Here is a 22,934-nt window from a genome sequence, read left to right as displayed (position 1 = left end):
ACCTATTATAATCGAATATGAGAAGAATAATCGAATATAATTGGTTAATTCCTTATGGCATAAGGCTTACTACACTATTGTAGATCCGGGCTAACAGCACACAAAGTTTATTAAATAAATTAACTGAATGTCCAATTGTCCACAGACTTTTCTTGACATCCAATAAATATTATGTACTATTAGGAATTATCGAAATATGATATTTTTTATATCACAATGATTTTCATGTGTGCTTAATTCACAGATGATAATCCGCCAAAGACTAATAAACACACTAACATATCGAAAGACACGGTATCTTGCACTAAGTCCAAATTAGAACCATTGCCATCAACATCGCATTTTGTACATATTGATAAGAAGAACATGACTTTCGATTCATTCCATTATCCCAATAAAGGTATACATCTCTGCATAAAATGTCGGATTAAAAAGATTTAAAAAGTATTGACATTTTGAATACTTCTTAATTCTGCTTTCTGATGCGAAGAAAGGGATTGAAAAGTATTAGTTCGCATTAAACTTTAAGTCTCGTCTACAATAGACGCAAGGACTGTGTCGCACGTCGTATGAGAATGTCGCAAGCTGTCACAGTTACAAGAGCCTTTAATTGTCGCACAGAGTTGAGTCAACTTCAACTTTTTTGCGACTGCTGCGACAAATATGTCGTATGAAATCAGCCAATATATAAATAGCACAGCACGTTGGCGCTAGAAGTGCTTTGACAATTTGCGTGTGTTGATACGTAAATTATATTATTGTAGACATTCGTCTAGCGACACTTGCGACAAATTTTCCTGCGACACTATTACTACGACGTACGACGCAGTTCTTGCATCTAGGTTTAAGGCCTGGTCTACAATAGATGTCGTGTTGTAAGAAATCTAGCCAATCATAGTTAGCCATTCATCTTTGAGAAGAAAAGTGAACGATTGATTAAATTTCTTACGATACGATTTACGACATCCATTGTAGACCAGGCCTTACTGCATTGAATGCGAGACGGCAGTGGTAAAAATGTTAATAAATTTTAACTTTTATAACAATTGAGGAATTGTTTTTTCTTTTTAATTATTAATTAAATTATTAATTAAAATTATTAATTAAAGAAAAACATTTGTTTACTAAATTCTATTGTCAAACAGTCAGATATATTTTATTTCGTTCTTGAAAAGTATTTGAATTGACTGTGATTGTTCAATTTCTTAAATCTTACATCTTAAGATCTCATTGTAGACACTGCCTAACATACGTTCTATCATTTATTTAAATTTTTGTGCAGATGCCAATTTGTTCGAAAGAGAAACAGAAATGTCTCAATCAATATTAATTCCACTTCAAGGTGAGACAATTGTTATATTGTAATTCAGAAATAAACATATTATTACTATACTGCAAGATATTCTCGACTTTTAAAACAATAGTCAATTTTAATAATTCCCTTTCTAATTTGCATTAAAACATAAGCTTCCAGAAATGTCAACTTTCATTCTAAATTTTTAGTGTTTTAACGCAATTATTTAAGATGTTAAATATACAATTTATTGAAGTTTGTGTCTTAACACGATATTAATAAAATATTTGTCTGATTTACACTATAACAATCTGAAGAGCTTATTATCTCTATTGATAAAAAGTAACACTAGTAACAGTGTAAGAAGAATTTTATATTTTTCTAATTTCAGACGACTTTATAGATGAAAGAAATGTTGCATCATTTGACATGGATGATGAAAATAATATAAACGGTGCTAGGGAGCATGTAAGACGAATAATGAAGAGGCTAATGACAGATAATTTAGCCCTGAAATATTCCTGGAGCGGACAAAAAAACACCATTCGATTCAAAGATTTTCTTACTTCAAAACTTATTTTGGGTAAGTCGTAAAAAAGTATAGCATTCATAGTTTTAATATTTAATTAATATATTTTGTTGCCAATTCTGTGTACATATATATGTAACATCTTCCAAAATAAGAAATAATAATTTCTAAATTTATTACTTCTTCAACGCTTCTTCACGCATATTTATCTCCCAAAACAGTTTATTCTACGTAAGTTATATTTGATCTATTTACAGAATCTGTGGCGTCTGTGCATACATCAGCAAACCTTAAAACGATGGAAGATGCAATACAATCGTGGTTAAACCATGCATCGGATCGAAAAAAGAAAGCAGAGAAAAAAGAGGATCAACGTGAGTTACTAATTAAAATTTTAATTTCTTGATTTCGAATATTGCTGCAATGAAGTCGCAATAAATCGTACATTTGAAGAAATTAAAATAAATGAATATATACTGAAGAATAAAGAGAAAATCCATTTTATTGTATGTATATGTGTGTACATCCCAGTGAGAAATGATAATGAATTCGACATCGATTCGACGTCAAATTGATCGGTCATTTTTCGATGGAATGTATGTGCGACATTTTATTTGTAATTTTTACAGATGCACGACTTGATATAAGAATGTAAACAATTAATAAGCCATCTGCAACTGTATTAGAAACTGTGATTTATTAATTAAACTGTTATTTATTAAAATTTAAATAAAGTATTAAAATATATGTATGTATATAAGTACATAAAGAATAAAACGTTTAATAAAATTTGATTAAAGTCTACAATTTATTTAATAATTTTTACTTTCTCTCGGATCTATTTTACCTGTCAAATAGATTTTTTTAGAAATGTGCATGTAAAAAGAATGTATTTGCATAAAGTCCATTTTTTAAGGAAAATTAAGTAAGTTAAAGTAATAATCTTTTATTTATTTTGCCTATACACAATTCAATTTTAATGAATAAAATTAAATGTATTTTAATTATTTTATTTGGATATAAGAGTATTATTTACTGAACATCAACTAACTAGATAAAATAATCAGAAAATACACCAACTAACAATAACATTAAGTCTATATTATAATTTACCACTCAACAGTATGTTGTAAGCCGATTACAACTATATCTATTAAAATTGCGACACGCATCTTTCGAAAGACGTTGCAAGAAGCACCTCTTTCGAAAGACGCACAAGAATCCGCCGCGCTCACGGAAGCCCCAATTAACTTCCGTGAGATTACAACAGCGCACTCGGAAGCAGTTCGTATCGCCCTAGAAATAGGCCCTACGCTGCAAAATCAAACCGCAAGGCTACCGCGTTCCGATGTCGAAACGCTTAGCCTCGCGGAAGCTACCGACGCCCGGTCACTGGCCCCCGAAATTGCGCCAGATATTATAATATATAAACGCGACCACGCCGTGACCGAGCGGAGAGAAACATAACAACGTCCGAGCCGCGTCGCGTACTATACACCTTATCGCGAGTGATACCTAACACCATCACAGCTGATTGTAAGCGCAAGAAACAGAAATAAAGACAACGAACAAGCACGTAAGAAGCGTCTTCTTTTCTTTTATACACCGAGCCGAACCTTCACCCTTTGGGTCCCAACCCTTCAGGCAGAACGATCCCAACTACCGACGGGAAAGAATTCCCAAGACGAGCAAACGCTCACAACAAGTATTATTATTGTATACATGTATATATAGCATGTATTTTGTTGAGTGAGAAATTATAATATTAGTGTAATGATATTGTTAATTGGTGTATTTTATGATTATTTTGTGGTTATTTTGCAATTCTTTATCTATTATAAACATTATTCCCCTTAAATTCATAAAGTATACACCTGCTGAATACCGTATGAATACTTAAAGAAGTTTTCAAGAATTCTAAGTTGAATACTGTATGAATACTTGAAGAAGTTCTCAAGAATTCGAACTTTGGTGCATGTAACTTCCTCAATCATTCTTATAGTATTCTTCTATGAATTCATAAAGAATTACAATTCAGGAAAGGAGAAAACTTGAAGAATACCTTAAAAATTCACTGTGCTATCTGGGACATAATCTCTATTAATCTTTAAATAAATAATGTATTATATTTTTATTAGGTATATGATTGGAACATTAGTAATAAAAATTATGAAATTGAGAAGTCTAATGATGGAGTTAAAATAAGACTTATGGACTTATGTGTCACTGGTGTCAAAATTAAATTAATTGTCGTTACAGACAGTATTAGAAGGCCAAAATACAGAAACATGTTCTTATCATGTCAAAATACAAATACGACTAAAGATAAAGTGAATAGCAATAATAATGCGAATTAAACATTGAACAGAGCTAATTTTATTATATACTGAGCTTTAATTTTCTAAATCTTTTTGTGTAATAATTGTATAATACTATTGAATTAATTATAGCCTTAATTTTTTATTAACATGTTTCAATTTTACAATATTTTTGAATTTAATAAAAGTCTAATAAATATAAATATAAATAAATAGTTACCCAAAACCAGACCAAGCAAAGCCGCCAAGTCCGACGGCCAAGGTTATACACATGACGACGCCTATTGGAGTCGAAATGAAAGCCGAGTAAATCATAAAAACAGTCTGGAAGAGAAAGGCTCCGCAATTAAAGATTTTGCGTACTTGTGTCGTAGTTAGGATTTTCCTTGTTCTAAGACAGTCGGCCAATTGCCCAGAAAATTGGACGACAAGTGTCATCACCAGATATGGGAGTGCCGACAAATAACCTGTCGTATCCAACTTGAAGTCGAGTACATCTAAAATAAAATAAATAGATTTTATATAATTAAGATATATCAATAATTTATATTAAATATAAATGTAATATCCTAAGAAATATTTAATGCATTGTCAGCAATCATACGTGTATCGCAGCAGATACCAACAAACAGTTATATAATTGTTTGCTGGAATTGTATTATATTTTATTTTATTAACCAATTAAAATCCATGGCTAGATTTATAAAATTAGTAAAGAAATAATTATACAGGTCAAAAAATAAAAAATACCCGTGCTTTGGATCAGATCAGGTTATTCCCATATATATTGACACGCTAAAAACGAATCTGATGTCAGTTTTGTTTCACCACATTTCAGGTTTTTCTAACCTCAAAAAACACTTTAAAAACCACCAAACCGGAAATTTCTGACTTTTACTCCTACAAATGTTAAACTTTGTGGTTTAATATATTTTAACTAACCATTTCTAATCTTAAGACCCTTTAATACATATATCCCATGACCTGATAACCTTAATAGTAACTTTATTACGCCATAACCTCGAGAATTCGAACGATAACAAACGACAACAAAAATTCTAACATGCTATTGTAACTTTCACATCGCAAACTCAATAGCTGCATGAACTCTTAAATGACCAATTAGATCTTTCATAATCCGTCCAAAACAAATTCCATAATCTTATAATCCTATATTCTTCAGTAGCAAACCCTAAAACCCAGGGTTTTTCAATTCCGTATGTTCAGAGCGTAACTCATAATTGCCTGTGTTTGCGTACTCTTTTATTATTGAATGATTTATGAAGTGGAATTCCGTTTACGCTTTTTACCTTTTACAACTTTTTCTCCCCTTAACATCCAACAGAAGTTGGCCATCATATTCTCGTTCGACCTTGGTGACGACGTTCCATTTCTTAATGTTTTAATGGAATCGTTCTCCTTGTTTTTCACTATAATTTCCAAGATTTTGTGGAAAGTAATCGAGATGTGAATGAAGAAAGTGTAACCTGACATTCATTAAACACTCTAAATGCATGGATGTTTTTTTTCATATCAGCTACTAATAAAAGAAGTTATTGAACCCGAAAATTCTGAAAATTCTGAAAAATTATATGCAAGTAGAGCAGTTCATTTCTAAAAGGGAACTATTTTTTATTTTTGCTAACTTTCACTTTGAGGGGATGGAACACCCCTTCGAAAAAAAACGGTTTTTTATTTTCCATGTAAATATCTTTGAAATTATAAAAGATAGAAAAAAATTGTTTAAACATAAGTCGAACGGTTTTAAGAGTACTTCAAAGTTATAAAGAAAAAAATTTTTTATTTGCTTTTGTTTAACAAAATACCCCCTCTTCCCTCCATTTTTAAAATTTTTTAATTTTTGTTTACACTAAATTAAAGGTTATTTTTTCCGAATTTAACCATATATGATTAATTTATGTTTCAATAAACCATTTTCGAGAAATAATTATAAACGTTTCCGTATATATGCTCTCCATGCTTATGTGCGTAAGTAATAATCGTTGAAACAATAAAATATAGAAAAATGCTTTTAAGTAAAATTTTTGTGATTTTTATATGTTATTTATGCCTGTCTATATTTATATGTGTGTATATACAGAGTGTCCCAACGCACGTGTGTGGACCATTACTCGTAAAAAGGTAAAAGGGATCGAGATGAACATAAAAGTCCAATATTGTCTTGGGTTAGGTCTTTGGTTAGGTCCTAGGTTAGGTCCACCAATAATCAAGGTATTAATTTTTCAAATTATGCAAATGAGAGCGCGCCGAGGGAAGAGCTCGATCCGCTTGAGCCATAACACGGAAAAAATCCATTATGAATGTTTGATAAGCTTTTATTATTTACTGTTCACAATTACGATAGAAATTAATTAGATTATTTGAGAATTCCATACGTTAATATTTCGATTATTTGCAGACCTAATCCAAAACAATATTGGACTTTTATGTTCATCTCGATCCCTTTTACCTTTTTACGAGTAATGGTCCACGTGCGTTGGGACACCCTGTATATTGCCATATGCAAACAAAAGAGTTATGTTCGGACGCGTGATGTTCGTACGCTATTTGTTTAACGCGATTTTTCATTGTTTTAAGCAGGGAATGGCTCCTTATTTTAGGGCATTGCGGTTGCGACCCCTGAAGAGCTGAGTGCTTTATGGGTAACGGTCCTCCGCTCCTTTTCGGCTAATTTTTTATTTTAATTAGTAAAGCGTCTCCCACCGATACCTGTAGCCGTAGAGGAGTGGACAGTTGTCGCTGACCTCGCGGGTGTCTGAGGGTTATTCCAGTCGTGTTTGTTTCGCGATAACTCGCGCGATCATGACTTGAATTAATTGCTGGCGCATGCGCGTCGCCGGAAGGAGCCGTGCGTTCGCAACGCGTGACGTAGCGGTCCCTGACAACGAGCGCGCGCGTTTGCCTGCGTACAGTTGCCATGGCAACGCGTGCTCGTAGAGTGACTATTTGTGACGTCTGGCCATATATGTAATACTTCTATATGGCCAATTCCTGTAGGTGAGAGAGCGAAAACGTCACGGTGCAGACGATATCATTTTCTCTCTGTTTATTTGTGTATTTCGTCCGCGATGCGCGTGCGCGAATAGTCGAGTCAGTGGATTGGCCATATAGAAGTATTACATATATGCATCTGGCGCAAAATTTCGCCAGGACGTAACAACATTAAAAACGAACGAACCTGATAATTGTTGTTATTTAACTGATGGAACTATCATAATTATTAAGAATTTTGTTTCAAATGATAAAGATATATTTGCAATTGGACATAAATATAAATCATTTATTGATTTTTATTTTGAACCCTGCAGATCACCCAAATTTGGCATTTATTTAATTGATAATCTTGAAAATTTACAGATCTGGAACTTAAAGGAAATTTAGAACTATAGAAAACTATAGAGAACTATAGAAAACTAGGTTGCCTAATCTTAAGTTGCATTTCTCATATCAATTACTTCCCAGAAAATTTAGATGATTATAGTGAAGAAAGATTTCATCAGGACATCAAGAAGATGGAGTATCGATATCAAGGCAAGTGGGATGTGAATATGATAATGGCTGATTTTTGCTGGACGCTCAAACGTGATGTCTCTGTGAAAGGAAAGAAACGTAAGAGAAAGCCATTGCACAGAACCTTCGAGAATAAAAGAGATATAATAGAAAAAAGGAGTGAATTTTCTACGCTATTCACAGAAGCTCAAACTTGTCATACGTATTGAATTTTCCCCAGGTAATGTGGTTACGCAAGCCTGCACTTTCCGGATTATATATTTGTGATCCAAACTGCTTTTACAAGGTGTTTTTTGAGGTTAGAAAAAAATGAGCCAATTCAGCAATTCTGACCTTGAATTTGGATGCAGCGGGTCAAAATACATAAAAATAGTCTAGTCTGGTTCGCCAGACCAAGATTTAAAAAAATTTTTTTTTTGAGGTTAGAAAAAATAAGCCAATGCAGCAATTCTAACATTGACTTTAGATTGAGCGGATCAAAATACATAAAGATAGACAATTCTGCTCCACCGGACCAACATTATAAAACAAAATTTTTTTTGAGGTTAGGAAATGCGAGCTAATTTTGCAATTCTGACCTTGGATTCGGATTCAGTGGGTCGAAATACATAAGGATTGATTAGTCTAGTGCGCCGGACCAACCACTTTTTTGTGTGCCTATGATATTAATAACTTTTTTAGAAACATTTATGTTTTTTATAATAAAATGTATATTATATGTATATTATAGTATTTAAATTTTCGAAAATAATTATGTATTTAATTTAATTATAAAATTATTAAAGAGATTTATCTAATCTACATATAGTACACATTTTTCAGAAAACTTTCTGAAAAATATCTGAAAGATATCTTCTGCCAGATATTTGTTAGAAAGCTTTTGAAAGATTTTGTACTGTATGGGAAATTTAACTTTTCGAGTATTTTGTGTCTACACACATGCTTTTGTGTACACACAGACATATATATGTATATACATGTATTCACTATTTTCAAGTATTTATTTTTATTTTTAAGCAAATGTTTTACAACATAATGTAAATATCTATTTAAATGTTTATATAGATAATAGCGTGACAAACAATAATAAAATTGGTCATGAAATTATGGGAATACATGACAAAAAAACGGAATATATTATTATTACAAAAGATTTTCACAAAAGTTTAAATAACCCTCCCCCCCACACACACACACGCACACACACACACAAGTGGTTGATCCGGCGGACCAGACTAGTCAGTTCTTATGTATTTTGATCCGCTGAATCCGAATTTAAGGTCAAAATTGCTGAATTAACTTATTTTTTCCTAACTTCAAAAAAAATTTTTTTTAATGTTGGTCTGGCGGACCAAACTAGTCAATCCTTATGTATTTTGACCCGCTGAATCCAAATCCAAAATTGCTGAATTGTCATTTTTACCTAACCTCAAAAAAACACCTTGTAAAAGCAGTTTAGGTCACATATGTAGAAGGTATAAAAGGCAATGAAGTGGCGGATTACCTGGCTAAGAAGAGCTCGAAGAGGGGCACATTGGAACGGGCAATCGGGCTTCGCTTTGCCACTGGTAAAGCTACCATCAAAAACCTGATGGACAAAGAGTATTTATCTAGATATTCTAGATGGAAGAAATGCTCGGGCTACTGCCGTTCGAAACTCCTGAAGGAGGGACCGACGGACAACAGAGCAATAGAACTAAGAGCAATGAGCAGACAGTGACTCTGGATTACGATAGGACTTCTTACGGGGCACGTGGCTCTGAAAGCCCACCTGCTCAAGCTGAAAATAGCAGACGACGATGTATGTCGCGGACAGTGTGCACATCCTAAGACTGCCCTACTCTGGCTTGTAAAAGATACTTGATCTGGGGACGGGCCTTTGTGGAACCCAAGAATCTTACTTGTTAGTAAAGTTAGACTGGGGAACCTAGCATAACTGGCCTAAGAGGTTGGGATTAAGAAACTAAGTCTAAAATACACAGAGGGGTGTAATAATAGATCTTACAAGGGGACCTTACGGGTCATGGGTCATCAATTTTTTTCATACTTATAGGATTTGAAGATCAGTACCCGGACTTCAATTTCCTAAAGCAGTACAATGCGCTTCTCAAAAATACTCGAGAAAATCGATTTTGAAGATTTCCGATATCTTTAAGTACAAAAAATTTTGACGTATTGTTAGAGCAGCTCGTAGCCGAGCGCACAAAGCTCTAGTTTCGTAAGCGCAGAGTAGCTGGTTCGATTCTCGCTGGTCCCAATTTTTTTTTAATAAGTCAATGCATTTTTTTTAAATTGTATATCTTAACATTTATCAAATTGAAATGCTAATTAATTATTAAATATTTATTTGTTATTTTTTAAATAAAAATTAACATCCCTTTATTTTTATTTAACGGTAAAGTCTGAATAACACAGTATCTGCTCTCTCGGAACTCTTACTTCTTCCATTTTTTGCAAGGCTGTTCTTTGTTCACGACTAGATGCAAAAGAATGGGGATCGACCAGGATCGACTTACAATAAACTCGACTTGTAAACTCCGACTAACGTGTTAAAGATGAGTGAGTCCCAGATGCGCACAGTAATAAACGGACACAGCAAGCTGAGTGAAACGGACACAGTAACAAACGGACACAGTGCGAAACGGACACAATAACAAATGGACACAGTGCGAAACGGACACAGTAACAAACGGACACAGACCAAATGCGCACAGAGCGAAACGGACACAGTGCGAAACGGACACAGACCAAATGCGCACAGAGCGAAACGGACACAGTGCGAAACGGACACAGACCAAATGCGCACACTGCACATGCGCATGGACCAAATGCATACACGGAAAGTCGCAAACCCATGTGATGCAGTGAATGTTTTGCACGCACACACACACACGGGGGGGGGGTGCAAGGGGGGCCTTCGGCCCCCCTCCCGCACTCACCCCGTCCAAGTCGCTAACCTATGTAGACTTTACTCTGCTTGCAATGTACATGGATTGCATTTGGTCCGTGCGCACGTACAGTGTGCGCATGTGCAGTGTGCGCATTTGGTCCGTGCGCATTTTGTCTGTGTCCGTTTCGCACTGTGTCCGTTTCGCTCTGTGCGCATTTGATCTGTGTCCGTTTCGCTCTGTGCGCATTTGGTCTGTGTCCGTTTGTTACTGTGTCCGTTTGTTACTGTGTCCGTTTATTACTGGGTCCGTTTGGTCTGTGTCCGTTTGTTACTGTGTCCGTTTCACTCAGCCTGCTGTGTCCGTTTATTACTGTGCGCATCTGGGACGCTCCCTTAAAGATACAGCGTAAAATGTAAGCGATAAAATAACTGAATATTATTTGTACATATTATTTTTGCATTTAACAATAAGACGTTTTCCATTTTTGTACCAAATTTTAATTTATTATAAATATTCGCATTTTTAAGCAAGTGGCAATTAAAAATAAAAAGTTGTTAATTTTTATTTAAAAAATAACGAATAAATATTTAATAATTAATTAGCATTTTAATTTGATAAATGTTAAGATATAGGATTTAAAAAAAACTTCATTGACTTATTAAAAAAAAATTGAGGCAGAGCAAGAATCGAACCAGCGACTTCGCGCTTACTAAACTAGAGCTCTGTGCGCTCGGCTACGAGTGGCTCTGACGATAAGTCAAAATTTTCTGTACTTAAAGATATCGGAAATCTTCAAAATCGATTTTCTCGGGTATTTTTGAGAAGCGCATCGTACTGCTTTAGGAAATCGATGTCCGGGTACTGATCTTTAAATCTTATAAGTATGAAAAAAATTGATGACCTATGACCCGTAAGGTCCCCTTGTTAGATCTGAAGAACCCTAAAGAACAAACTGGCCCTACCCTCTAAACTTATACTATACTATACTATATTGGGAAAATATTAAGAAAAAATCTTCATCGCTTATTACTCGTGAACAAATCAACGTACAGCGCTCCGCAAAAAAGCAATAAAAAGCTGAAAGTTTACATTTTTGAATGCTATTATTGATTTTTTCTTAGATTTACTTTTTCTAACAACAAATCGCGTTTAAAGATTACGTAAAAAAATTGCATTTTACGGTTTTCATTTAATTCAATGTACTATCGTAAAGAGAGATACAATCACATCACTAACGCAGTACAGTTTTATAGTATAATTATTCTACAGTAATAAAAACTAACATTCATGAAATAAAACATTTTTATTCCATGTGTTTATCATTAGTGGAATTGTTGAAATTGCGTATGTTTTCTCAAAAATTTTCCTACACTCTTTTGACAAAGTTAGAAAGCCAATCTTACACTTTTGGGGGAAAATGACGTTTATCGCCGGTATCAGCGTTATCCAATGTGCACCATGTGGAGATTATCGGTCGAATTTTGCACATTGTGTGTGTGTGTGTGTGTGTGTGTGTGTGTGTGTGTGTGTGTGTGTGTGTGTGTGTGTGTGTGTGTGTCATAGCAGAGCTAAGAACCCTGCAGTTCGTCACTCCCGCAGTATTTTAAGACTCTAAACACTCTGCTATTTGCCTGTGCGTGCGTGCGTGCACATATGCATGTATGAAGGAAGAGTGTGTGTTATGTACGTACGTGTTTAATACTGTGCATTACCTCCTCTTTGATCAATTACTGTTTGTAAACATTCTCGCATGTTTATGCCCGAGTGAGGCCCGATTGCACACGATCGGACACAGTTGTATTTCCCAATCGGACACAGTCCCGATTGAACACGGACCCGATTGCACACGATACGATTCCGCATCGCAGAATAATACAAAAACAATGCTGAGTCAATATTGAGATGTTGTGAGTTAAAATTACAATTTTCAGCTCATTCAAATTACCCGTAGCGTCCCAGATAGCACAGAATATTTATCATAAATATTCATAAATATTTTACAAATTTATTTTCAAAAAATATTTTTTAGAGATTATATAATTATTTTTTATAAACCATTTAGGAATGATACAAAAATTATTATCAACAATATATAAAATATATTTTTAAAATGTACTGAAAAATATTTATGTATATGAACTTGAAATATTTTTTATATTCTTTGATAATAATAGTATAAATATTTATTTTAAATATTTTCATAAATATTTATCATAATTTTTTTCGTACCTCGCTCAGCAAACTCGGACATAAAAATATGTACGTATCAAAGACAGCGTTCTCCTACGGAAACTCTTGCAGCGAGTTACACAACTGTGAGAATTTACAGAGCGAACAACTTGACAGGCGATAGCAAGCGAAAAAGACTGACTTACACGGCGGTCGCCCAGCAAGGGATCGCTCAAAGCTTTCACCGATAATAGGTGGGAGAATACGAATTTAGGGAAGACTCGCAGCATCCGATGATCACGAATTGATCATGCGGCTCCGACGCGCCAGCGAAACTCGAAGATCATAGCTTGAAACCATTGATGTTGCGGTATATGTTGTTGTACCCGATATTGAACTCCACTGGCACGACGCTTCGCCAGCGGTAAATATTAAATACTGAAAAACGTATGTTTAGAACTCGAGTTGTCACAAAGAGTCTCGAATCTCAAACAGCGAGGAACAGCCATAAAATTCAAATAAGTTGGGAGAAGCGCTTAAACAAATTTGACACGAATTTCCCAGAACTTTATTAAAAGGTGCATAAAGATGCGAGGATGTATAAAAGCAGTAATTAATCCGAGAGGAGGTAACAGACAATATTAAACACGCACGTACATAACATACACACACGATGTATAAAATCCGATCAACCTCCACATGGTGCACATTAGATTAAGAAACACGTTAGTGGCTCGCGCCAAGTAAACGCGCAGCGCGAGCCCGACGGTGCTCTTTACGCGAGTACGTAACTTGGGAGCACCTGAGATTATCGGATCTCAGAAACGGCTAAACGGATCGACTTTTAATTAGGCTCAATCGAAAGCTTGGGGTCGATTTGTTTAAGAAAACTATTTTTATTTTTCCTCTATGTACCATATGAGAGGAGATATCACGACGCAAAGTCCAAATATCATAATTTTCATATAAGAAACGTCATCGTCATCGACTTCTCAGATCAGAAAATGTCACTTTTATACTTTTGATGCAAGAGGCGCTTGTGTGCTATGAACGCGCCTCAGGTTATTTAGGAACCTGTCATACCGACGAAATATAGTGGCATAATGGCATTACCAGCGGTCACTTTCGCATGCTTCTTGGGTAGCCTTTTATTTCACGCATAATATTTAACTTTAATAATCATATGTGTAATAAAACAGAACGCAGCCATTCGCATCGTCACTACGGCGTTTGCATCGTGTGTAATGGAGTATGTGGGTCGCCAGAGGTTCGCGTGAAGTGACGTGTAGTATGAGGTTATCTTGTTGTGACAGTTCGTGAAGTAATAATGCATATTATACCGTTATGTTTAATGCAAGGTCTACAATGTCAGCAAAAGTAACGGAGTAAGAAGTAAGAAATATAAAATGAGATTCGCCCATTTCGATTACTCCCGGTTTTTAATTGATAATAATTGCCCATACATTAGTGACAAAAGATGCTTTTTACACTTAAACCTTTTAATATTTAATCACATGCACAACTCTACGTCACACTTTATCTGTTTAATCAACAACACCAATGTAAAATTAAAGAGAGCGTCCCAGATGCGCACAGTAATAAATGGACATAGCAGGCTGGGTGAAACGGACACAGTAACAAACGGACACAGACCAAACGGACACAGTAATAAACGAACACAGTAACAAACGGACACAGTGCGAAACGGACACAGTAACAAACGGACACAGTAATAAACGGACACAGTAACAAACGGACACAGTAATAAACGGACACAGTAATAAACGGACACAGTAACAAACGGACACAGACCAAATGCGCACACTGCACATGCGCACGGACCAAATGCAATCCATGTACATTGCAAGCAGTGTAAAGTCCACATAGGTTAGCGACTTGGACGGGGTGGGTGCGGGAGGGGGGCCGAAGGCGCGTGTGCACCCCCCTGTGTGTGTGTGTGTGTGTGTGCGTGCAAAGCATTTAATGCATCACATGGGTTTGCGACTTTCCGTGTGTGCATTTGGTCCGTGCGCATGTGCAGTGTGCGCATTTGGTCTGTGTCCGTTTATTACTGTGTCCGTTTGTTACTGTGTCCGTTTGTTACTGTGTCCGTTTCACTCGGCCTGCTGTGTCCGTTTATTACTGTGCGCATCTGGGACTCACTCAAATTAAATAATCAGTGAGTAAGAAGCCTAGATTTTACATTGGTGTCAATGAGATAGATGAGATGTTGTGTGATATAGAATTGTGAATTAGTTAATTATATTATTGCTGCAATTGTCAATCAATATTCACAACTATTAATTGGCTTAAATAAAACTTTAAATAAACGTTTTTAATAATACTAATTTTTATTCTTTTATATACTAGTAACATATATAATGCTGGTATCTTGGTGACAAAAGATGGTTCTTATCCTTACAACGTTATATTCGCGAGTAGAGTACTCGCGTAGTGCTCTGCTACAGCTGAGCGCAACCGACCCACGATTTGGCCGCGCGCTCCAGACGGAATCTTGATCGCCGCTCTTTTGGGACCTCAGCTTTCCAAGATCATCCCCTCCGTCTCCTCGACCCACCGCCATCGCAGTAACAACCTCTCGGGCTGTCTCCGTGCGGCGTTCCAAGCCCTCGACCAGAGTGAAGTCTCCCCTCCGTCCCTCAGGTTCCTCTCCAGTGAACCAGAGAGGAAGCTGGCGATATCCTCGCAACGAGGGACGTGGCCGATCCTGCGGTGAACCACTCTCCTCAACGATTCCCACGCTAGCGTCCTGACCGCCGCGTCTCGGACCGTAAGCATACGGAAAACGTGAGCGATGGACAAGATGTCAACAAAATCTGAGAGCGGGAGGAGTCCACTCCCCCCCCCATTTGGGTGGCATGTAGACGCCCTCATTCAGGATTTCGCGTAACGACGGATGGTTTTGTTTACGGCCGTGAGAGGACGCTTCAAGACCCTGGCTCCCCGCAGCAGAAAGTCTAAACGGGGCAGGACGAACGTGGTCATTACATCTGCCACGGAGCGAGGAAGGAACGGTCGACCGCCAGGAGGTCGGAGACGATGTCCCCGACAGTGGCGTCTAGTCGACGGAGAATCTATGCGGATCATATTGGGAAAAATTGCAAAAATAATTTGAGCTAATAATTTCGGTATCTTAAAACATAAACCGTATCTTTATTTCGTAATACTGATTGCGAAGAATGAAAGTCTTGAATCGAATTTTGTCTTTCCTGGCATTTAAATTGATACATTTTGAAAATAATGAATTTCCAATTCCCAAAATGATGCAAATTATTAATGTAGAGAACAATAAATCTGGCTGTTGAAGTTATGGAAGAACCAAACGAATCGCAACGCCTCCGAGTCCCTTAAGCCTTGATAAATCGACCTTGTTACAAATTCAAAATTGAACATCTCGGCACCTAATTGCCCTAGCACAAAATTTTAAAAACGGTTTAAAAGATTAGAAACCATACTTTTCGAAATTTGTATCGAAATTGTAGGCAAAAATTTTTCAAAATGGTGGATGACAAGGAAAGTGCAAGCAAAGTTGATAAATAAGTATTCGAGCTTGCGACAACGCGTGGCGTAAAGTAGGTGTCATAGCCCAATGGAACGAAAATCATCTAAAAGTATAGAGTATTATCTTTAAAATTCTTGATACGATAATTTTTCGCTGAGTTATGTAAGTTTAAAGAGAAAAGCTATTTTTTAATTCAAATTTTAATTACTCAGCGAAAAATGATCGCATCGAACTCTGTAAAAAAGCATTTTAAAGCTAATGCTCTATATTTTCATTTGCATTTCGTTCCATTGGGCTGTGACACCTGATTCACCGTCGGAAACTCTGATCTTTATTTATCAATTTTGCATCCTCTAACTTTGTCATCCGCCATTTAAAAAAAAATAGCCACGCATAATTGCTATTAAAATATTCTTAAAGTGGACACTTCAAGCTTTATTTTCTTTTTTGAGAAAAATTTTTATCTTTATTATTTACCAAGTTATGATCATTTGAAATTTTGTAAAATTTTCCGAAATTTTAAGTGTCCCGCTTTTTTTGCTGCTGAGTGTATTATTTTTGGTAGTTTTCCATTAAATGATGAAACTAAATACAAAGAATAGTTGCAAGCCATACTACAAGACCTCATAAACCTACCACTACAACAACGTACATATACTTGTAGTAAGTATTTTTCCAAAGATGCATATTATCCGAAAAGCACGCCAACATCTAATGTTAGGTTATGGAAAGATGCTGTTCCAACTATTTTTTATATATCTGACGAAGAAGTAACAAAAAATGAAACAACAGAACAAAATACTAGTGGGTGTTAGTAAAAGTTTTTAAACAAAATATTTAATTTTAGAAATATATATATATATATATATATATATATATATTGTGACGTGGTAGTTCGCTGCCACGGCTAGCAGCGTCCCTTCCCCGTCACAGACTGCGAATTCGCACCGAGCGGGGAAAATAGGCAAGAAACGAAAGGGGGCATGGCGAGCGTAATATTAACTTTATATAATTTGTTTCTTTGCGTGGCGGCCGCTAGAAGTTCGGCGGGAAAACAGGAGAGGAAGAGAGAGCGATAGCGAGGCAGAGAACAAGGGAGAACAGCACCGGCAGCCGGGAGAGGCGAGCACGCGGCCTGCGCGGGGACCCGGCGTGGCCCGGGAAAGCCACGGCCGGAGACTGGAGAGGCGGCGCCCGCCAACACCAAGGAAGAACATTCCGGAGGGCGGCAGGAGAGCCACGATGGGAACAAATGCCTCGGAGGAAGCGCCGGATCCTCTCGCGTGGAGCGGAGATCGTGACGTACGCTGCATAGGCACTGGCAGAGGCCAGGAGGAAGATGGAAATTTTCGCGGGGGCCTGCGAGGCCGGAAGGAGTACGGCGTATACGTCCTTGCGGTCGCAGGACTGCGCGCCCTACCGCAATTGGGTCGCGGCGCGGAGACAATGCGCATGACCGAATGGGGGGTCGCGGTGTCGATCCGGGATCGACTGCGATCCACCCCGCTTTTGCGTGCAAGCGGTCGAAACGTGTAGTTGCGTATCGGTGCCTTTGGTTATCGGAGTAGCCGGCATCAGTGCGAGGCTTCGACGAGAGCGACCGGGACGAGCCTGGGGACGAGGGAGGTGACGGAGTCCTGGATCATATCGGTGAGGTAATCCGCAGTGGTTTGGGATTCTCATGTGAGCGGGTGCCGGCTGGCGAGGTGTCCCCGGGTCCGTTCTACATCCGTTTTCGCGTTGGTGCGTGAGTCGCGTGTGCCACGGGGCGGTTACACTTTCGCGTGTTGGGTTCTAGAGATCTATCGGATGCAAGCGGGCGGGACACTAACGCGCCAAGCCACGGGGAAGACGTACGTGAAGACAGTTGGATTCCGTCGGAAATTCCCCTCGACCGCGTGCGCCGCAAAGCCCTCGCGCGAGCGAGTATCGTGTCGCGGGTAGCAGGGAGACGGGACTTCCGGTTTCACGGCAACGGCCGACGATCGCTTTCCTACCCTCGCGAGCCTCGCGGTCTATCGTTGCCGGGAGTGTCGGCACGTTCGAACGCCCGAAACTTCTTGTGCGCGGAAAATCCCGTTGTCCGTCCTTGTCGGCCGCGCGTATGCCGCGGGATATCTCTGTGTATCGTTCGTTTTAGTATTGTTCGTGGCCGTAGCGCCGCATTGTCGGAGCGGCGAGCGTTATTTTCGCGTCAATCGCGGCAGTATTGCGGACCGCTTGCGTTCCTTCGATATCTTTTTTTTCTTGGCTTTTATTTTAAATAAATTTCTGTTAACTGTTGAGTACGGAGTAGATTTTTCTGGTGCGTCGTCCCTTCGTGTTGTCGTTGTCGCCCGCTCCCTTACCATTAGCCCCGCCCCTCTACCGTTAAGCAGAGCTAGTCGAGATTGTCGCGTGAGGATCGAGGTCGCCTTGGCGTAGTGAATTTCGCGAATCGACGCGTCGTCGAGCGCGTCTGGCGCCCAACAATTATTCGCGATAGCGCAAGGCCGAGATCCGAATGCGGCGAACACGACCTTACGGGTATCGGTTACCCGCCCGGTCTGGCTGTCTTTGATCGCGGCTTTTCCGGTCAGGAAAAGTCGTGACAATATATATATATATATATATAGCTGTATTAAATTAATTTATAAATTGTATTTATTTAAAAAATAAGTTAATATTATAGTGTGTATAAAAATAGTTATTTAATTGCAGAAAAAAGAAAACATTTTATTATAAAAAATAAAAAAGATATTTCTACGCAAGTTTCACCAAAGAAGATGTCTATAACAAAACACAACGGAGAAAGTACAAAGTTTAAAAAGGGAAGTACATATTCTGCGAAAACGCCTACATCGTCGGGACGATAACATTAAGTCTATGAATAATATTATTGATATCCTAAAAACAAATAATACGTGTGATGTGAATCTTGAAAAGATATTGTGTAACACTTTTAATGACTTAAAATTAAAAGTTATTTTAAATGAGTATAATAATAACAATATTGCTCCAACTCAGAGGCGGTACACACCAGAAATGAAACGATTTGCATTAACTTTATATTTTTATAGCCCAAAAGGCTACAATTTCCTTCGAGAAACATTATATCTACCCAATCCTTCAATGTTACGAAAATGGATAGGAAATTACAATTGTGAGACTGATTTTCTTTCAAAAGTTTTTGAGTATTTAGAAAGAGAAGTAATGCAAAAACAATTTTTAAAAGATGTGGCTTTGATATTTGATTCGATGGCTATTCGATCTCAAATTGTGTATGATGTAAAGTCAGATAAAAATAAAAGATATGTTGATTATGGTGGCATTGTAACTACAAATTCTGAGGATCTAGCTACAGAAGTATTAGTTTTCCAGATAATGTCATATACAAATCGATTTAAAAGTCCAATTGCATATATTTTATAAATAAAATAAATGCAGATCTTCAAGTACATTTAATAAAGTATGCTATTGAAAAATTATATCAAATAGGTATAATAGTTCGTTCAATAACATGTGATGGAGCAAAAACAAATATTTCAACGTTTAAGTTACTTGGATGTGACTTTTCTATTGATAATATCAAAACTTCTTTCAAACATTCGCAAAATGCATCAAATATTTATTGTATTCTGGATCCATGTCACATGATAAAATTAGCACGTAATGCTATGGCAGAATCAAATATAACATCAGAAAATGGCAACATCTCATTTAATTACATAAAACAATTACATACAATTCAAGAAACAGCAGATTTAAAATTAGCCAACAAATTAAGTGTTAATCACATTTATTTTAAGAATAAGAAAATGAACGTACGTTTGGCAGTACAAGCATTGAGCAGTAGTGTTGCTGATGCAATTGATTTTATGAGAGAAAGTGGGCATAAAGATTTTGTAGGCAATAAAGCAACGGTAGAACTTATTCATATTCTTGACAGATTATTTGATATGATGAACGCAAAACAAATCTTTGGTACAGGTTTTAAATCACCTATAATGATAAAAAACTTAGATCTTTTTAAGCAATATTTCGATTATAGTGTCACATATATTTCAAGTTTAAAAATTGATAATATTAATATTTTTCGTCATTCTCGTAATACATTTGCATTAGGATTTGTGATAAATACAAAAAGTTTTTATAACTTAGCACATGAGCTATTAAATAGAGAAACTAATGCGTTGCGATATTTTTTCCCATATAAATGCTCGCAAGATCACATTGAGTTATTCTTTTCATGCATAAGGAGGCGTGGTGGAGAGAATAACAATCCTAATGTTTTACAATTTAAATGGACTTTACGACAACTTTTGTTTCGTAATTCAGTGCGCGCTAGTATTAATGCAAATTGCTTGGGTGACACCACCGAGACACCTTCTATATTAAAATTTCGGACATCCAAACATTCAATAGATAATAACAATGTACAACATGAAAAAAAATTAGAATCGCTTTCTGCTTTACTTGATAATATCAATCTTTCTTTTATTCAAGAGAATATTTTATACTACATAGCAGGTACTATCGTACGTTCACTATTAAATAAAATACAGTGTTCTTATTGTATAGACTATTTAATTGACAAAAATGTAATAAATAATAAGCTTCATTGTTACGAAAAAAATATGAATAAATACAATTCCTTTACTTTGTTCGTAGATTCGTGGAAAACTTTGTTTTCCTTCAAATATCGTTTATGAAATAATAAAAATCACAGAAAAAGCATTTAATATAGAAATTCTTTTTAGCAATATACATCGACCAAATTTTACACAAAAAATAATGATTAGTGTTATCCAAAAATTATTACCAAAAGTTGAAGAAATTTTTTCACCCAGACATTCAATCGTTGATAGCACGGAAAGTGAAGACTTGCATGAAATTCAAATAATTAAAATAATAGCTTCCAAATATATTAAGCTTTGCACATTAACATACTGCAAAAAATTGACAGAACGGCATTTAAAAGAGAAGGGAACAACTCGAGCTAAATTACATAAGACTATTTCATTTTATTACGTTTAATTTTTTATTTCTTTTATTTGTGTTTATTTTATTTTATTACAAAACTTGAATGTGATGTTAATTTAACTTTATTTACATTAAATTTTAGTTTTATTTTTTATGCCACAAGTGATGTATGTTGTTTTTTACGTAAAAAAATTAATATTTTATGTTAAAGAGCTTTATTAAAAAATTGCACTTTATTTATTTTATATAAATATTATATATTATACATAAAGATATGTGTAAGAATTTTATTTTTATGCTTATTCTTATTTTGTGATAAGTCATTTCTTTTGTTAAAAAACTTATCTTGTGATATATGTAATTTTTTATGTCAGAATGTCATAATATATATTTTAACATAATGTCATATTTTTATATTCTTAATAGCATATATATTCGAGAAATGTCTGAAAGACATTCTTTCTGTGAACATCTCAATATTCCCCAAATGTTTCTAAATGTTTCTCGAATTATGCGTACTGTTGGGACATATGTTAGTTTGTTTATTAAAAAATTGTATTTTATTTATTTTGTATAATTTATGTGTATAAAATTATGTAAGACTTTTTATTTGTGCAATTATTTTGTGATATGTAAAAAATAAAAGTAAACAACTTTTTAAAAAATAAGTTATTATATTTTATTGTTTATATATTTTTATTAATTATATTTTATAATAAAAAGAAGTTTTATATTTATTAAAACATTTTATAATTTATATAAAATGTATATTTTACATTTTGCTTGTATACAAGAAACATATAAATAGTAAATGTTTTTAGAACGAATAGTACATCTAGTCACGTGATTGATGTAATTAGTTAGACAAGGACAGGTCTGAAACGTAACAGCTATCGCAGTCGCACATTACTGGCCGCCAATCAGCAGAGCCGTGCTTGTTCTAGTATGGTATATAGTTCGTTGGGCCTCACACACCCAGTCCCCGCGTACTTCTCCCGACGCCGCGGGGCGAGCCGGTGCTGGCCCCGCGCCATCGGCGCCCTCTCTCCCCAGAGATTCACCCCCGCTCGTCACCCGACAAGCCCCCGCGACCGATTTGGGCGGTCTTGAGCGCCAGGAGCGGCACGTCTGGTCCTTTCCGCTGCTTCCTCCCCGAAGAACGCCGCAACCAAGTGGCACCCGTTTGCCCACGTCAATATTGGTCCCGATTGACCACGGGGTGGATTGGCCACGTAAATATTGCCCACGTCAATAATGGCCACGCGTCAATATTGACCACGCGTCATTATTGACCACGTCATTATTAGCCACGTGTCAATATTGGCCACATTAATATTGACCACGCGTCAATATTGGCCACGCGTCATTATTGCCCACGCGTCATTATAGGCGTTCACTTGGCGCGAGCCACTACGTGTCTCTAATACCGTATATTTAACCACAACTATGTAATCAATAAATATTTAAGATAGTATTTTGTATTACTACTGCAACAGGAAAAATATGTATGTCGTAAAATGTAACATGTAATAAATAAATAAATATATATGTATATTATTTGGTTATTAAAGAAATGTTTTGTTCCTTAAAAACCTCTCTTTAAGCTTTATGTTAGATTAAGGATGTGCTTTTGTTATTAGAATAAAATAAATAAATAAGTATTTGTCAAAATTTGTTATTTGAATAAAAGTACCAATAAAGTATTTAAAAAATTTTA

At 36.3% G+C, this 22,934-nt stretch overlaps 2 protein-coding genes across 10 annotated transcripts in view; one reads left to right on the top strand and one right to left on the bottom strand.

Annotated features, from left to right (window-relative positions):
- LOC105835394 (vesicular glutamate transporter 2) overlaps positions 1–22,934 on the bottom strand; it is a 200,757-nt gene that overhangs the window by 78,114 nt on the left and 99,709 nt on the right. For all 9 annotated transcript variants that reach the window (XR_004962679.1, XR_004962684.1, XR_004962680.1 and 6 more), the window contains one exon: positions 4,362–4,638. Coding sequence is in view for 6 of the 9 variants with exons in the window: in XM_036284567.1 (XP_036140460.1) it covers positions 4,362–4,638 (277 nt within the window). In the remaining 3 variants the exon portion in view is untranslated. The remainder of the gene's footprint in view (positions 1–4,361; positions 4,639–22,934) is intronic.
- On the top strand, positions 1,103–2,617 carry LOC118644928. Its single transcript, XM_036284860.1, has 3 exons — positions 1,103–1,342; positions 1,686–1,877; positions 2,081–2,617. Exons 1-3 carry the CDS (start codon positions 1,312–1,314, stop codon positions 2,227–2,229), a joined length of 372 nt encoding a protein of 123 aa, XP_036140753.1. The 5' UTR covers positions 1,103–1,311; the 3' UTR covers positions 2,230–2,617.

The sequence above is a fragment of the Monomorium pharaonis genome, chromosome 1 (assembly GCF_013373865.1).
Source record: "Monomorium pharaonis isolate MP-MQ-018 chromosome 1, ASM1337386v2, whole genome shotgun sequence".
In the NCBI taxonomy this organism is placed as follows: domain Eukaryota; kingdom Metazoa; phylum Arthropoda; class Insecta; order Hymenoptera; family Formicidae; genus Monomorium; species Monomorium pharaonis.
This window is presented reverse-complemented; position numbering and strand designations above follow the sequence as displayed.

Coding starts and splice junctions, on each gene's coding strand:
- LOC118644928 (XM_036284860.1), top strand. CDS start 1,312: ATGTCTCAATCAATATTAATTCCACTTCAAG. Junction 1,343..1,685: donor AATATTAATTCCACTTCAAG/GTGAGACAATTG, acceptor TTCTAATTTCAG/ACGACTTTATAGATGAAAGA. Junction 1,878..2,080: donor TACTTCAAAACTTATTTTGG/GTAAGTCGTAAA, acceptor ATCTATTTACAG/AATCTGTGGCGTCTGTGCAT.